This window comes from Amblyraja radiata, chromosome 2, assembly GCF_010909765.2.
Source record: "Amblyraja radiata isolate CabotCenter1 chromosome 2, sAmbRad1.1.pri, whole genome shotgun sequence".
NCBI classification, from domain to species: domain Eukaryota; kingdom Metazoa; phylum Chordata; class Chondrichthyes; order Rajiformes; family Rajidae; genus Amblyraja; species Amblyraja radiata.
In genome coordinates, this window is record NC_045957.1 from 39711954 (window position 1) to 39730593 (window position 18640).

At 40.4% G+C, this 18640-nt stretch overlaps 1 protein-coding gene across 6 annotated transcripts in view; it reads right to left on the minus strand.

The window, feature by feature from the left end:
- The window catches only part of epc1 (enhancer of polycomb homolog 1), a 181661-nt gene that overhangs the window by 32637 nt on the left and 130384 nt on the right, over positions 1 to 18640 (minus strand). For all 6 annotated transcript variants that reach the window (XR_004415995.1, XM_033045425.1, XM_033045435.1 and 3 more), the window contains 8 exons: positions 14846 to 14991; positions 13921 to 14127; positions 13262 to 13410; positions 9561 to 9720; positions 9034 to 9210; positions 7653 to 7742; positions 2596 to 2744; positions 1083 to 1438 (listed from right to left, as the gene is read on the minus strand). Coding sequence is in view for 5 of the 6 variants with exons in the window: in XM_033045425.1 (XP_032901316.1) it covers positions 1083 to 1438; positions 2596 to 2744; positions 7653 to 7742; positions 9034 to 9210; positions 9561 to 9720; positions 13262 to 13410; positions 13921 to 14127; positions 14846 to 14991 (1434 nt within the window). In the remaining variant the exon portion in view is untranslated. The remainder of the gene's footprint in view (positions 1 to 1082; positions 1439 to 2595; positions 2745 to 7652; positions 7743 to 9033; positions 9211 to 9560; positions 9721 to 13261; positions 13411 to 13920; positions 14128 to 14845; positions 14992 to 18640) is intronic.

Consider the following 18640-nt stretch of genomic DNA (forward strand, 5'->3'; position numbering starts at 1 on the left):
CCAGATAAATTTCTAGAAAAAAAGTTTCCTATGATTTGCTCAAAATATACCTCACCCAGCCTTTTCACGATTTCTACTGCACAACCATAAAGAATTCAATTTCCTGTAAAAGGATCCTAAATAACAGTCAGTGTTGAAGTATAGATATGATCCCACAAAAAATGGATAAAGATTACAACGGTTTTCACAAGTTGCTGAGAATGTTCATCATATCATTGGGATGTATTTGAGCATAGGTCAATCTATAGTACAATTCTGGATCTTACATTTTTATTAACATGATTGAAACGTGGCACATTTCCATCCACGCTATGCATCCCTACACATGCACAGCACAGAACTTCTACCAACCTACTCACATTATAACAGATGTCTCATTGGCCAATACGGTCTTATTTTATAATGTTGCAGTTTCCATAATGTTAAGGAAATGTTTTAAATGATTAGTAACAAATCAACTTCCCCCAAGCTAATTCTGCATTTGCATCTTTGGAAATAATGTGAATCCTCTTGCATTTTTCCCTAAGATTTTTCAGCATTGGCTTCCCTACATTTCATTTTAGCAGCATATAAACAATAAAAGAAACAAGACAAAAAGAAAGGTTTTAAGGATGGATTGCATCAAGAGAAGTTTAATTGCTTTCTGCTGCTTCAGTGCAGGCTTCAAAACCTAACAGCATTTAAGATTTAAAAGGTACTAAAGGTAGAGCAAAACAGCTATCCTAAGAAAACAAAGACATTTAATTTTCATTTGTATTTAAGCAAATGTGCAAAGCAGCCAAGTTAAATCAGTTAAAGGGAACAGGACAATTTTCAGTTTAAAATTAATCCAGCATTTTTATATACATGATTTTTTCAATGTGCTGCCACACATAACACATGTTCAAACTTCCAAATGGTGAGTCAATTTGTGTATACAACTTTATTTAGTATACTGCAGAAGATGCCAATAAAGACCTTGCAGGCAGTTGTGTTTAAACCTGTCATTGCCTTCCCAGCATAATACAATATTATGCCCCAGAATTGCATTGCAATCACATTCGTATTGAATAAATTACTGTTTGAGTAATCACAGCACGTACCACTATTCTGTGTTGAACCAGTGCCACTGCTTTTGCTGGAGACAGAGGTACTACATGGCTGGGTCCCAAGTTGTGCTGTTACGATTCGATTTACACCCCGATACAGCTTTCGGGAGGACAGTTCATCACCATCATTGTCCTGAAGATTTGGTGACCGGGGTCTGAAATGCTGCCATCGGCATGCCTTAATGTTTGCTAGAATCTGAGTGAGGTCTCTAGAAGGATGATCCGAGGTATTTATTTGTGAGGTATTGGCAAATTCATTAAATGGAGAATGGGGTGGGGAAGAGAGGATCTCAGGATCCAACTGATGAAGAAGAATGTCGTTTGCCGTGTGCGCTCGGTCCAACAAAATCCTACAATTGGGGAAAAAAGAAAGCAGCAATAAGTTTCAGGATTTCCTAGTGCGTGTGAATTCACTGCAGTCACAATGTAGCTCTCACACTTACAACTAGACATTATAGCAAACAAATGATGTCATATTGAATTAACACGGGAATTTTTACAACACTCAATTTAGTTTTCAGTTTAATATTATTTTTGTTCATTTCCAAAAGACACCTTTAAGAAATGCTTCCATATCCAAGTCCTGGCATAGTAACAGTGAGACACAAAGTGCTGGATTAACTTAACAGGTCAGGCAACATCTCTGGAGAATATGGATAGGTCACACTTTGGGTCTGACGAAGGATCCCACCTTGAAATTTCCCCCATCTAACTTTAGTTTTAGTTTAGAGATACAGCATGGAAACAGGCCCGTTGACCCACAGAGTCCACGCCAACCATCAATCATCCGTTCACACTAGTTCTATGTTAACCTACTTCCTTAACCACTCGATTCACACCATGGGGATTTAAAAAAGTGGCAAATTAACCTACAAACCAGCACATCTTTGGGAGGTGTGAGGAAACCGGAGCACCTGAAGGTAATCCATGTGGTCACAGGGAGACCGTGCAAACTCCTCGCAGTCAGCATCTGAGATCAGGATCTGACCCGTGTCTCTGGCTTTACATTTCACACCTCTTCTTCCTTATCTGATACCCTTTTGACTCCTTTTCATCACCCTCGATCCTTGATGATTATCCTTGTTACCCCTTTGTCACCTTTGCAATTTACTCCACTGATCTGCCAAATACCCCACACCTCACCTGTTTCCACTTGTCACTTATCTGTCTTTGCTCAACTACCATCTCACACTTCCAGCTGTCTCCTCCCTACACGAGTTTGATGAATGCTCCTGACCCGCAAAATCATTTGTCCATTCCCTTTCTACATGCTGCCTGACCAGTTCGTCCAGCAATTTTGAATATATGAATTTACATCTCTGATGAAACCAAATTGCTATTTCTGTTTTAAAGGTAATACATTTCATCACAGAAAGCAATTGACAGCAAAAATATTTAAGGTTGGACTACTACATGGCAGTTACTTCTGAGCAATATATTAAAACTAAAAATACCATAACCTCTCTCTTTGAACATTTAAAGTTTAAAATAATCACTCTTTACATACCTTCCACCTCGACCGACACGCCTCCGTGCAAAACCAATACACCTCCTGGGAACAGTCAGTGTAGTGAGGCAGTATCTATAACGAACATCTCCTAATCCTCCCTCTTCTGTACTACACCATGGCCAATTGCCCGTTTGGTCCAAGCGGGGCTGCAAGGAAGAAAAACAAATTAACCAGTCTGAAACAAGATGCATAATTGAGAATGGTTTCCTGTTCCATTTAGAAAAGAAACAGAAGGCAGTATAATTCATACAGGCCCAAAACACAGGCATTCTGGATAGTTTTTCCAATATTGCTATACCATGAATATTCATGAACAATATTTTGAAAATATTTTGCAGGGCACAGTATGGAATGATTTATTTAAATATCCTATTCAAAATACACATTTTATTCAGAACTTTTCTAATTTTATGGTGCATAAAAATGTTCAATGGATAAACCTTCAAAATTTGAAAAAAATATCGGTTTGATAAAAAACATTGTATCCATTGTAATCACTCAACATATTACAAACCTACTTAATCATTGCTTTCAACTTCTTGCCAACTACTCAGTTTTAATCTCAACTGTATTTTACTGCCTTACTGTACTGAACAGCTGCAATCAAACCGGAAAAAATGTAGTTTATATTTTTTACAACATTAGAATTTTATTTCAGTTTGAAGTTTTGTGCAAAAATAAATCTCCACTAAAATATTGAATTATCTACTTTCATCTGCAGAAATTCTTCATTGATATATATAAAAACTAGATTACAAAGAAATTGTCTTGTTGTGAGACTGATCAGCAATTACATTAAAAATAAATTGTTGGCAGTAGCTTTGGTCTGTTCAGCCCATTCACTGAATTGCACACCATTGAGAGACATTCAGTCCATGTTATTTGCTTTATTCTCCAGAGCTTTCGAGGTGTAAAACAACTAATGCATTCTCCAAATGAAATTTAAAAATAGTACTTTGTTTCAAACAACTTTTTAAATAGCAAAAACATTGACAATATCCTTGCAAATTCCTGTAACATACACAAGCCTTTAACTGTGAAACCTGCAAAAACTGAAAATATTCTTGCATATTAATTCTTCATTTTAATGAGAAAGCTAATCAAAATAACTAATTCACAGTTCAAAAATACAGTGCTTTTTCCTAGAAAATGGTAGGTCCGGCTTCCCTGTAGTTTCCCTGAAAGTGATTTTTACCCAGATTGATGACTGCAGGCATGATATTCACCTCCAGAAAAAAAGTAGGAAGTATTGGCCAGGGGTCCAGGAGGCTGGTTAGGCCCCCGCCAGTGGGGGTTCAGGGGGCTCCTGCATTTTCAATAAATTGAAAGTGATTCCCAAGCTTTCTGCTGGTGGTGTACATAACAGAAGCTTAGAATTTTTCAAACACATAACCAAATTTAGCTGTATGAAGTCTTCTGCTTCAGTAAGGGAAGCTGCAACACTTGGAGACTGCGTCTGATTGGCCACCGAGTGACCGGCGCATTATGTGATTGGACACAACGCCCTTGGAGACAGCAGCTGATTGGACGAGAGGAGACCGATTTGTTGATTGTACGGGAATTTTAAGGGTTGCTGATCGGTGATTAGACGCAACCCCTTTAGAGACAGCGGTTGATTGGCCGCCAAATAATTGGGCATAAAAAAATTGAAAAATAGGAAAACAAAAAAAACGCAATTCCGATTTAAACTGGAAGAATATCATGCCTGTGATTGGTATACTTTCCTATTCAATTACAACAATTTTATGAATCGTAATTTCAGCTAATCAGGATATTTACACAGAAAGTCTTGTGATTTTAGCTTACGTAGAATGACTGTCATCAAAACAAGTACAATTGTCTGAAGTGACCATAGGCTTTCAAGAAGGATGATTCCACACTGTACAAGAAACCAGGTATAATCTCCGCAAAGCTATCAGGGATGCCAAGAGAGCATCCCGAAAACCAACTGGTGGCTTCAATTCAATCAATCCAGTCAGGCGACTGGAGCAGGACATGCATGCTAACATGAACTTCAATTAAAAAAATCAGGGGAGATCTGGCAATGACCTCTACCAGATAAGCACAATGCCTTAGTATTCCCATTCGGAACAAGTAAAGTTCCACCTTGGTGTGTCCTAATCCCCTGCTGGCTGTGTCCCACAAAGATTGGTGGCAGAAATCAGATCTGCTTTCATACGGATAAATCCTTGGAAAGCAACTGGCCTGGAATATCATCCACCAACTTTCAACAAATCATCCACCAATTTTCAACAATATCTTCAAAACCGTCACTCCAATGGTTCCCATTCCCTTCAAGGAAACTGGCATAATTTCAGTCCCCAATAATAAGATAATCCGTCTCAATGATAACTGTTCAGTAAGCTCTAACATCCACCATAATGAAATGATTTGAATAATGGCTAATGGTGCACATTTGGTCCAGTCTTCCAGACAATCTAGATGCCTTGCAATCTGGGCACAGGAAGATGGGTCAAGTAGAACACCATCTCTCTTGCACTACATTTCACTGAAGTCATAGTCATCTAGATTTGGTGAGCCTAATCTGTGCAGGAAATCTAGATACAAATTTCACAAAGCTGTCAGGGGTGCCAAAAGACAATTCTGCACCAAGCCCCCCGACTAACCACACAAATATCTGATTGTGGCATGCTATTATAGTATACTAAGCAAAGTTGGGCAGAATCGCTGGTAACAACAAATCCCTCCCCAACGAGTTATGCTCATTTTGAACAGAAGATTAGTGTAATCAATTTAAAGCAGAGATTGATAGGTTCTTGATTCATAAGGGTGTCAAAGGTTACAGGGAGAAGGCAGGAGAATGAGGTAGAGAGTGAAAATCGACCAGCCACGATCGAATGGCAGAGCTACTGGAAGAAGATACAGGAGTTTGCTTTCTTGGGAGGTCCAGAATAGTTTTGGAACCAACCATTTATTTTGCACCCCCTTCCTGGTGATGCTGCCAATTATTAACAACTCGAGCTAGACACAAAAAGCTGGAGTATCTTAGCGGGTCAGGCAGCATCTCTGGCGAAAACGAACAGGTGAAATTTCGGGTCGAGACCCTCCAGACTATCTTCTTCTTGCGTATGGCGTGCACAGCCTAAAGTTGGAGGACAACTTGTTCTATTTGATCTTATTTGATTGTGCACGCCAGGTTGATTGCATTCGTCGAAACAGGGCGGACCACGTGAAGGTTGCAATCTCCCACCCCCTCCAGACTATTAACAACTTTACCTCAATTTGGTTATTCAATTGTTGGACTTAAATTTAGTTTTGCACTACTATGGATCCACTGCTCCTGCAGCATTATGCTACGTTTCACTAATTTATTATTGCTTATATCACTGTATATACAGTTTACTCTGAAGCTTCATGTGTACAAGGAATTTCATTGCAAACTGATGTGCATGACAATAAAGTAATCTGAATTTGTATGTTGAAGAAGCATACATTTCACTCAAAACCTCAGGATTGAAAAATACATATACAATTCATTATTTACAAGGGAGGAAAAACAGATTGAGAAAGTCACATTAGAGGTCAAATGCTAGCTTAGTTCAATGGTTGCAACCTCAGAGTTGTGAAGTGCATGAAAACTTTATTGCAGAAAAAGAATTTTTCTGGCACATTTACAGAAGGAGCTATATTGCCACAAATAGCATGCTTTGGGTGATATTCAAAACTGATGCTCCCTCAGTTAAACTAGATGAAACACGACTTTGGGCCTTTAATAAAGCTAAACATCCCAAGATGCCCACAGGAGTGCTATCAAAATACTGAATTGAGCCACAAAAGAGCTACCAGGAGAGATAACCCAACATGTCAAAGTGGCAGGGCTAATGAGGAAATGTTAAACTTGCCCCCCCCACCCCCCACAGCCTAATGGACAGCTGCAAACAATGGAGCTGCTCATTTCATACATGATTGGGACACCAGGATTGGGAGAAAATGTATCTCGGAGGATTACAGAGTTTAGGAAACAGTAGAAGGCTGGCACAATGAAAACAACACTCAATATATTGAAACCAATACATTGTTTACCAGAAGCCAGAGGGTTGAAACGTGGTTGTGAATGGAAAGCTGTAGTAACTGACAGGTAGGACATTGGGTGCAGAATTTTGCATTAATCTTAGTATGACAACATATGTGGCTAAGAGAGCTTTAGAATAATTAAGCTGTTGCACAGATAAAAGGTTTAGCCAATGATCTATTGCAGACGCTGAGTCAGGCAATGTTAGTTTGGAAAAAGACAGTCTTAATGAGGGCTGAGAGCTATCCTCCGAGCCAAATACAGGCATGATATTTACCTCCATTTTTTTTTTAATACAAAAAATGTTACCCAAAATGTCTCTTTGCCTAGCACTGTGTGCAAACAGCACCGAAAAAGTTATTTTGGCTGCAGCCATCTTCTGCTTCATTGAGGGAAGCTGGTCGGTGATTGGCTGCAACGCCCCTTGGAGTCTGCGTCTGATTGGCCGCCGAGTGACCGGCGCATTATGTGATTGGACACAATGCCCTTGGAGACAGTATCTGAGTGGACAGCAGGAGATCAATTTGTTGATTGGATGGGAATTTTATGGGAAGCTGGTCGGTGATTGGACGCAATTCCCTTAGAGACTGCGGTTGATTGACCGCCAAATAACCGGGCACAAAAAAATTGAAAAACAGGAAAACAAAAACAAAAAAAATCAGAATTCCGATTTAAATCGGAAGAATATCATGCCTGGTTACTTCAGCAGTTTGTGCCTATCTTCGATTTAAACCAGCAACTGCAGGTCTTTCCTACGAATTTTTATTTATCATTAGCTTAGTTTATAAATATTAGTTAACTATTTTTAAACAACAGAAAACTTTAATTTTCAGAAATAAATCGATTATGGAACAGAAACCATGTAAAGACTGCAGAAACCAAAATTCTGATCCAAGAAAATCTATGCTTCATGCTTAAGTTGAACTATAACCACAAATGTGTAGCACAATGCTTCAAGCAATACAAAGTCAATATGGAACAAAGATCAACCTAAAACAACATGCAATTTTTTTACACTTACTGAATAGTATTGACATCCTGCTTTCCTTCGGAAAGCAAAAGGACCATCTGGATCATTCTCTTCTTCTGCTTCTGAGGATGCAGAATGGACCTTAGGCAAATAGAAAAACAAAGTGTAAGTTTTCCAAAAGACTAAAGATAATGAAGACCGAGTGTTATCTTTTACTTCACTGCATAATTGCACCCGTTTACGGTGGCCTTTTCCACTTTGGTTCAGACAATTTCTCAAGCAATGAATGCATTCATTTCTATATTCCTGCTAAGCTAACAGTTTTTGTTTGTACTAGAACGTTTCTGTATATATCTCACATTTCTATTTACTAGTAGACACTGTGCTTTACAACAGACTATAACTTTTCAAAAAAAACTAACCTCGCCAATTAATACGTATCACCCCCTTCATAATGCTAAATCTGTGTTGATAAAATTGTGGTAAGTTAATCAATATTTTCAAAAGTTGATTCTTACCCTCTTGTGTAATAGCGTATCAGGGTCCTCCTGCTTGGTTTTAGATTGTTTCTTACCCTCAGTTCCCTTCTTGTACTCTTCTCCCCACCCTGTTCTTTTTTGATCCACATGCAAAGGACTATAATTCTTGTGCTTTTATGATTACTTTGTTCTTCTCTCCAATTCTCCCACAGCATTTAATGGCAAACTATATTTTCTTCACTCTCACTCAGCTTCACCTTTCCCTTAATCTCTTATACCACCTAATTTTCCTCCTACATTGATCTACTTTCCTTGTGTTATCTTCCATCAGATGTGATCCAACTTGAACCACAACCCACATAACCTTTCCTCTACTCTTCTCATACTATCTTTTCCAAATGGCTCTGATCCCTCATTTCTTAACCTGAGAATTATAGTCGGTCTTGATTCAAGTTGTGAATTATGGGAAAAATATTTCTCATTATCAATCTTGTAGTTTCTCCATCTAGATTTATAATGAAATGTAATTTGAACAATGGATAAACCATTGCACTATTCCTAGTGGACATATGCCGCTGCTCTCTCTTCACATTGTGTTTTTTGATTTTTTGGTTTTGTGTCTTTGGAGCGATTTCTATCTTTAATTTGTGTATTGATGATGTCCTTGTTATTTATTTTTCTCCGACTATATGTTTTTTTCTCTTCTGTTAATTTTTGTAAGGTGTCCTTCAGACTTTGAAAGGCGCCCGAAAATAAAGTTTATTATTATTATTATTATATGTAGAAGCAACAATTTTACACGACATTTGACTATATATTTAGAACCTCACGACAAAAAAGGTTTATAATTGCACCTGTTCTCATTTAAATTCAATTTAAACAATGTAACTCAGTGCTATATCAGAAAGAGAAACGAACCCCAAAGTATTTCATTAATGAAGCACAATACAGACCTGCGAGAAGGGCTCTTCGTCCGAGCTGGGAAAGTCATACTGGTTTATATCCTTTGCATTAAAGACTGGCAGTGCAGCAGGACTTGGCTGCTGAGGTGCAGCAGCAATTGGTTGAGAGATTTTATGTTTTTTCTTCTCATATTTTCGCTTGGGTCGTATAATCTCCACATTCTCTTGCTGCAACATAATAAGCACAGTTCTTTTAATATTCTACATTGCAACTATCGGCATATAAATGGCATTTACTCAACCATGTGAAAATATAATGCTTAAGATTTTCTGCTGCAATTACCTTTGAATATACTTGTACAACTTACTGATGTAATATATAACATACCAAAATGAATAAATAGCTAAACTGATAATTTTCACTGTTATTTTGCACAGAACAAATGATAACCACTGACCTTAACTGGAAAACTATTGGAGATAATTTTCGGAGCAGTGCTCATCTCTTTGTTTCAGTGTTAGCTTGCTGTGTACTATTAAACATTGTATTATTCATTGTACAGTGACTAAGGTCTTACCTTATTAACTTTGAATTCTTTAAACTCCATAAAGTCTTGATGTTTAAATTGATTGCTATTTGATATTGGAATAATGGGCACTGCGTAGGTAGGCTTTGCATGCTGCCGCTGTTCCATGACCTCTGATAAAATCTCTCCACTGAAATCACCGAGACTGTGCCTGGAGTATGAAAGATATTTTCAGGTCAAATGCTCTCTGTGATCAGGGGGACATAACATAGGCTAAAGGACAATGCCTGTGTCAGCTTAAAATAAACTAAAGGAACAAAATGCACCAATCTTACAGTTGAGAGGCAGGAAAGGAAAATAGCTTTGAAAAGGATGTAAATTGAACTTTGTGGCTTTAATAACTTTTTAATTGTTTGGGTCCATCGATAAATCAGGATCAATTCCTGTTGATTGGAGGGTAGCTAATGTTATCCCACTTTTTAAGAAAGGCGGGAGCAAGAAAACAGGGAATTATAGACCAGTTAGCCTGACATCGGTGGTGGGGAAGATACTGGAGTCTATTATAAAAGATGAAATAGCGGATAGCAGTCGCAGGATCGGTCCGAGTCAGCATGGATTTACGAAGGGAAATCATGCTTGACTAATCTTCTGGAATTTTTTGAGGATGTAACTGGGAAGATGGACAAGAGAGAGCCAGTGGATGTAGTGTATCTGGACTTTCAGAAAGCCTTTGATAAGATCCCACATTGGAGATTAGTGGGCAAAATTAGAGCACATGGTATTGGGGGTAGGGTACTGACATGGATAGAAAATTGGTTGGCAGACATGAAACAAAGAGTATGGATTAACGGGTCCCTTTCAGAATGGCAGGCAGCAACTAGTGGGGTACCGCAAGGCTCGGTGCTGGGACCGCAGCCATTTACAATATACATTAATGATTTAGATGAAGGGATTAAAAGTAACATTAGCGAATTTGCAGATGACATATAGCTGGGTGGCAGTGTGAACTGTGAGAATGCTATGAGGATGCAGGGTGACATGGACAGGTTGGGTGAGTGGGCAGATGCATGGCAGATGCAGTTTAATGTGGATAAATGTGGTTATCCCCTTTGGTGGGAAAAATAGGAAGGCAGATTATTATCTGAATGGTGTCAAGTTGGGAAAAGGGGAAGTACAACGAGATCTGGGGGTCGTTGTTCATCAGTCACTGAAAGTAAGCATGCAGGTACAACAGGCAGTGAAGAAAGCTAATGGCATGTTGGCCTTCAGAACATGAGGAGTTTAGGAGCAAAGAGTTACTTCTGCAGTTGTACAGGGCCCCAGTGAGACCACACCTGGAGTACTGTGTGCAGTTTTGTACTCCAAATTTGAGGAAGGACATTCTTGCTATTGAGGGAGTGCACGGTAGGTTCACGAGGTTAATTTACGTGATGGCGGAACTGTCATATGTTGATAGAATGGAGTGACTGGGCTTGGTATACACTGGAAATTAGAAGGATGTGAGGGGATCTTATTGAAACATACAAGATTATTAAGGGATTGGACACGCTTCTTCTTCTGTCGTGTGTCTTTTCGACCTGCAGCTCCGTTGTGGCGAGCCAGGCCAACGTGTCATCGTCCAGGTCAATCAGACCTCGTTCACCATTCGGTGGCCGGTGTTTGGGGCAACTGGTGACTATGTGCTCCACTGTCTGTGTTGGGTCCCCACACTCGCAGGATGCGCTGTCCACGAGGCCCCACCTCTTCATCGCTACTCCATAGCGTCCGATGCCTGTCCTCAAGCGGTTGAGGGTTGTCCACTGCTTTCGGGGCAGGTCCTAGCCAGGGACGTCCATGGGGTCATCGATGTTATGGTGTAGCCTAGATGGTTCTGCTGACTTCCACTGGTCTCTCCATCTCGTCTTGACCCAGGCGGCCGTAGAAGCATCAGCCGGTGTTGTGCAGAGCAGCTCTTGGGCTTGCTTGGCAAAGGGGTTCCGTGACTTGAGGCGCACTCGTCGTGGTGCCTCTGTGACGATCTGATGGAGGAGGTGGGATTCACTGGTCTGTGCCTTTCGAGGGCCAGCGTTTCTGCTTCTCGTCTGATGTTGGCTGGGGCGATGCCAGCTAGGACGGGCATTTGGTTTACTGGGGTGGCTCGTAGGCATCCGGAGGCAGTCGGCAGGGCGCTGTTGAGGGCAGCATCCAGCTTCTTGGCGTGAGGGCTATGGCACCAGACCGGGGCGCAGTACTCTGCGGCTGAGAACACCAGGGCCACTGTGGACATGCGCAGTGTCTTCGTCGTGGCTCCCCATGTGGTGCCTGCTAGGCGGCGAATCAGTGCGGCATAGGCTCTTGTCTTTGTCTTGGCACCTTCCAGGTGTTGTTTGAATGACAACATTCTGTCGAGCTTCACACCGAGGTACGTGGGGGCGGGCTGGGACCGTAACTGGGCGTTATCCACCGTGACGTCATCTTGCGGGTCGCTTCCCTGTTGTTGAGGTGGAACATTGAAGATGTTGTCTTACCCATGCTGAGCTTGAGGCGCCAGTTCCTCGGGTATGAAGACAGGATGTTCATGTCATCAGAGAGGCCCTCTTCTGCTGCTTCCCAGGATGGCTTACTGAGTAGGATGGCCAGGTCATCAGCATAGCCATACTTCTTTGACTGGGTTGCAGGCAGGTCATGGATGTAGATGTTGAACAGCATTGGTGCCAGCACTGAGCCCTGAGGGACGCCGTTCTTAAGTTTTCTCACCCTGCTGCATTGCCCGTTGCTGGTGTGTAGCCTGAAGCTGCGGTTCCTCAGCATCTCCATGATGAAGCTCACCATGTGCTTGTCTGGGATGGTTTCCAGAAGCTTCATGTGTAGTCCACGCAGCCAGACAGTATCATATACAGCTGTGAGGTCCAAGAAGACAGCGCCAGCCTTCTCCCCTGCCTGGAAGCTGTCCTCTATGTCTTGGCACAGGAGGGTCACCTAGTCCACCGTTGACCTACCGGTTCGGAAGCCAGCCTGCTCTTTAGGCAGCTGTGGGTCGATCACTGGATTGAGACGTGTGTGGAGGAGACGTTCCAGGAGCTTGTATGGAACACACAGCAGTGAAATGGTTCGGTATCCCTTGGGGTCATCGCTAGGCTTGTTTGGCTTCGGCAGAGCAATCACCCCGGCATGGCACCAGATCTTTGGCTGCTTCAGGCAGCGGAAACACAGGGAGGACACGCTAGAGGCAGGAAACATGTACCCGACGTTGGGGGAGTCCAGAACCAGGGTCCATAGTTTAAGAATAAGGGTTATGCCATTTAGAATAGAGATGAGGAAAAACGTTTTCACCAAGAGAGTTGTGAATCTGTAGAATTCTCTGCCTCTGAAGGCAGTGGAGGCCAATTCTCTGGATGCTTTCAAGAGTTAGATAGAGCTCTTAAAGATAGCGGATTTAAGGGATATGTGGAGAAGGCAGGAACGGGATGCTGATTGTAGATGATCAGCCATGATCACAGCGAATGGTGGTGCTGGCTCAAAGGGCCGAATGGCCTACTCCTGCACCTATTGTCTATGACAGTGGAAGTAAATCTTAAAAATATAGCACCATTTTCACCATATCACTGAAATAAAACCTTGACCATATAACTGCATTTCTGGATGTTACTGCGTACATCTGTGTTTAGGAATAAATTACTTGGAAATTTACTAAATTTAATGTGCACCAAAGCACTTGAGCTATGTGGAAACACCCTTAAAATGTAGAAATTGACACTCTTGAGGGTATTTACCTTTTTTCTACAATTTCCAAAGTCAGATGCAACAATTCTCTCTTGCTTTTTTCTCGCCGTTTAATCATCTCCAAGATAGTTACAGCTCGACTAAGATCCCTGCGCAGTTTCAACATCTTTTCATACGAAGCCTCGTCATTTTTACGATTCTGTAGAAAATAAACATTTTATTTTGTAGCTTTATCAAGCAAATAACACTATATTATCAATGCCATTTTTTGCTATTAAACCCATTATAGTGTTTATAGTGAAAGGAACTTACAGAAATGAGATTTATTAAAACTCATACAACCGAACAAGCTATTCAAAATAAGCATAATTTTTTTTAAAGAGTATTTTATAAAATGCAAATCTTCAGTTCAAAATTATGAGATATGATAAATCAACATTTTTTTCTTTGCACCAAGAGCAAAATAATGGTGTATCTCATTTTAAAACGAAAACAGCTATCATCATTAATTTCTTTCCCACACATATGTGAAAAAAAGTACGTATCATACAAGTCATTACATCATTTCACGTTTACCAAACTAAAATTTGGTATTGTATTTCATGCATCCTTTGATATATTAAAGGGTATTTTAGAAATATTCTAAAAAGATGATTAGAAGCCAGGACCCAATTTTAATTGGTAATTATGCATGTCACATCTCACAAACCTTTCTAGTCTGCATTTTCTCTGTTCTTCTCCTGAATGCAACATAAGGATCGTTGGTGCTGGAACCATCCCGCTTTTCTTGTTTTACAGTTGGAATAAGTGAGCAACCTCTACAGTTTTTCCTTTTCCGAATCCAATATTCGTACACTTCCCAGATCAGGTCATCATCCTCTTTCAATAACAACTTTGCCTCCTGGAGAGTTACCAACTGACAAAATAATTAAAGTTTCAGTTTAAGTAATCAAATTTAAATATTGAACTTTGTGCAACTCAATTCTAAAATAAAACATGCATACCCATCAATGCCTCGGCTACAGGGTAGTTTGTGCAGAAACAAACATGAATATGACTACATCAATCCCATGTTCCACCAGACAAATAATGCACACATCTTTGCCAACAATTAGCAGAATAGGCCAAAATGTATCTGCATATTTTGTCAATATAAAAAGCATGTAGTCAACAAAGTGACAAAAATATAGCAACATTTTCACCATATCACTGAAATAAAACCTTGACCATATAACTGCATCTCTGCATGTTACTGCGTACATTGCGAGCAAACGTTGCTTGTCTAAGGCCAGCAGTATTATAAAGGACCCCACACATCTCCATCATGGACTGTTCACTCTGCTGCCCTCAGGCAAAAGATATCGTAGCATAAGGAGCAGAACGTCAAGGTTTTGCAACAGCTTCTTCCCACGAGTCATCAGACTCTTGAATGCCATATTTTATCTTTGTATCCATTTTATCCTTCTGTTTAATTTTGTGTTGCACGGGGAGCCAAATGCAACGGAATTTCGTTTAGAATTGCATATATCGATGTATTTCTAAATGACAATAAAGTTTTGATTGTTGTTGATTGTTGTTGTTGTACAACAAAGGCACCATAAATGCAGCCAGATAAAGTAAATACATTTTCCTACCTGCTGGCCACTGCCCTTTTCTAGTCGATCAATCATCTCCTCAAATTGCAGTGCAGTGATGTCAATTTTCTTTTTTAATTTATTCACAAATGCTTCATCATCCGAGTCCATGTCATAGTCTGGTTGCTCAGCGTCCAAGCTAAAAGCTGGATTAAAGATGACAACATTGCAGCTCAAATTCAGAATAGGTAGTAATAAGATTTTTGTATTTGAGGTAGTTTAGTATTCTATTGGAAAATGTACATGCACATTATCCCTTCCCTTATAAATGTAAATAAAAGTATGCTTGCAATATGAATTGTTATTACTGATGTGAAACCACAAAGGCAAATACCGTTGAAAATAAAAATTACAGACAGAAATACAAACAAAACCCAAAATGCTGGAAGCATTCAACAAGTAAGGTAGCATCTATAGTTAACCAGTTAATGTTTCAGGTATGCGATCCTTCATCAGAACGAAGCGAAATATCCACAACTCACACCTGCATCACCTGACTGTACCACACGACCAGAGGACTTCGCCATTTGGACCGTATGGCGTCCTCAGGCAAGTTAAGGAAAAGAGAAGAGGTTGATTTCTATTCAACACTCATTAGAACTGCAATGTCTACACACCATGAGGTGCTTCCTAATCTACATATAACGGTTCACAGACATGGTGTCCCTGATGTGTTCCTACTCACTGCATTTGGAATATCTAATGGTGAAGTGCATCCTTATCACGCTGTTGGAATTCACGGAGAGCAGTTTACATCCCACTCCATGCGAACGTGAAGCTTGCACTAGTTGAACTATGCGCTGCTACCAATAATCTTTAAACAAAGTACCTCAAGTGCTTTATCTTGTGACATGCATAATTACCAATTATCAATTATCAAGTGCTTGTCCATCACAGGCACAAACTTCCACCAGGCCAACCTCAAGAACGTGCGACCAAATACGTCTCCTGGCCAACCATAAAGTAGATTAGAAATGTGTATTGGAGTAAGGAGTGACTAAAGATATCCACAAAAACTCCCGCCACCCTTTCTGCGTGTGTTCTGAGGACACAGCCGGGACCACTGCTATACAACCAAAGACATCCACTGTTCAATCCATAGTCTGATTTTCCAAACTGCAGACAATCAAGGCGTGCTCTTTCTCCCTATTTGCAACAGAAACCCAAGTGCGAGGGTCCGGTACAGAAAGTCGTACAGTGCTGGCCAGTGGAAAAGACAAACTCCTATGAATCGATGGACTAGTCCATTTTCAAGACGCAACAGCCAACCTACAGTGCCCTCCATAATGTTTGGGACAAAGACCCATCATTTATTTATTTGCCTCTGTATTCCACAATTTGAGATACTACTTCAAGACCACTATGATCCCAATGCCAAAGAAAAAGCAAAGTAACGTGCTTTGATAACTACTGCCCAGAAGTTCTGACATCCATCACCATGAAGTAGTTTGAGAGGCTGGTCATGGCCCACATCAATCCCAGCCTCCCACACAGACTAGATCTACTGCATGGTAGAGACAAAATGCTGGAGTAAAGGGCCTGTCCACTTTCACGACCCAATTCACCACCTTTTTTACTCGTGGACATTTTTCATCAGGCTAGAAAAACGCCTACTTGATGCCACGAGTACCTACGACTAGCATCACGACCTCGTGACGACCATGCTGCGAGTATGAGTAAAGGGCAAACTCGGCAGAGGTCGTGAAAGTGGGACAGGCCCTTTACTCAGCGGAACAGGCAGCATTTCGAGATCTGAAGGAGCAGATACAAAAGCTTGAAAGCACGCACCACCAGATACAATAACAACTTCTTCTCTGCTGTTATCAGACTCTTGAAGTTCCTTATATGCTGATCTCCCAATCTATCTAATTGCAGCTCTTGCTCTTTGATTACCTGAAATTTCTCTGCAGTTATAACATATTCTGAATGGTTTATATTTATTTCTTGGACTATCTTAATGTGCTATTGCATGGTACGATTTTCCTAGATGGCACGCAAAACAACGTTTTTCACAACACCCTGATATATTCAACAATAATAACCCATTACTAATTGATTATTTGTACTTGGAATATAGAATTGAACAGCACAGGAACAGGCCCGTTGGCCCACAATATTTGGGCCGAACATGATGCCCAGCTAGTTCATGGAAGAAGAGCTCTACATCATGGTAGGCCCTGTAGGATATAAAGGCAAGGCCTCTGTTGAGGATAGATCATTCTGGAAACACGTGGCTGTAGTAGCGAGTCCAGATCAGAACATGGTAAAATGTAATAAAAAGGAACTGCGGATGCTGGTTTATGACAAAGATAAACACAAAATGATGGAGTAACTAAGCGGGTCAGGTAGCACCTCTGGAGAAAATGGATAGGTGACATATTTGATCGGGATCCTTCTTCAGACTCGAATTCTGAAACAATCCTGACCCAAACCGGCACCTATCCATTTTCTCCAGAGATGCTGCCTGTCCGCTGAGTTACTCCAGTATTTTTAGAATGTGGTACAACTGGAAAGCAGCACAGAGGGGTGTTTTAAAAGGCTAAAGTTGCCGAACCAGGCCATGATGCAACCAGTCAATATGCTCTCTACCGTACACCTGTAGAAGTTCAAGAGAATCCTCTGAGATACCAAATCTCCGTAAACTTCTCAGGAAGTAGAGTCATTGATGTGCTTTCTTTATAATTGCATCAGTGTGCTGGGTCCAGGAAAGATCTTCAGAAATAAGCATCCGCAAGAATTTGAAGCTTTTGACTCTCCACCATTGTCCCGTCGGTGTAATAATAATAATGGATGGGATTTATATAGCGCCTTTCTAATACTCAAGGCAGGACCCATAAACCTGTGTAGACATGTTTATGGGTCCTTGTCCTTCCTCTTCCACAGTCCACAATCAGTTCCTTACAAACTATATGCATCTTTAGGAAATACTATACCGAAGAAAAAAATATTTTCAAAAATTCAGCAAACATGGCATCTACCTTATTCTGCACCTGCAGCCAACTTAGCCATTTATAAATAAACATTTTCTCAATTGTAATTGAAAAAAAATCGCACTCTAATGGCCCTCCAATGAGCAGTGTGCTCGTAATTGTTATTAGAGTAATAAAGTAAAATGTTGTATCGACAGTGGAGATGCAAGTTAGCTTAAGTACAGACAGCATTATGCACGAGAGACTCAACCAGCTGCAAGAACAACTAATTATATGGACGAGTGTTCAATTTTAATTACCTCACCTCCTTAACTGTTAATTCTTAATTTGCCTGTTATAGTAGTTTCAGTTTAAATAATACAACTGGTATACTACATTCAAGATCAGAATTTCCAGTTAAATCAGAAGGAAAGCAGTGTTCAAATAAAGAAAAATGTACTTGAAGTGTTTTGAGTTACCTATCAATAAAAACCTGTTGATATTCATTCTGTATCAAACAATGCTAACACCAGGACCTCTAAGAAACCCAATCAATTAGTTTGAAAACAGTGAAATAGCTAAACGAGTAATCCAACAAGCCTATTGAAAAATGGGTGCAAACAATTAATTTGACCTCTAGTTGCAATTCCCTTCTGATAACAATTGGTACATCTACATTCCAAGTCTTCCCAACTGGTTGCATCACAGCCTTCCCAGCTTATTCCCAACTGTTATCGGGCAACTGAGTCATCCGACCACATCCAGAGCAGTCCTGAAACTACCTCATTGGTGACCCTTGGACTATCTTTGACCGGACTTTACTGGCATTATCTTGCACTAAAAGTTATTCCCTACACTGTAAATGGCATGATTGTAATCATGTATT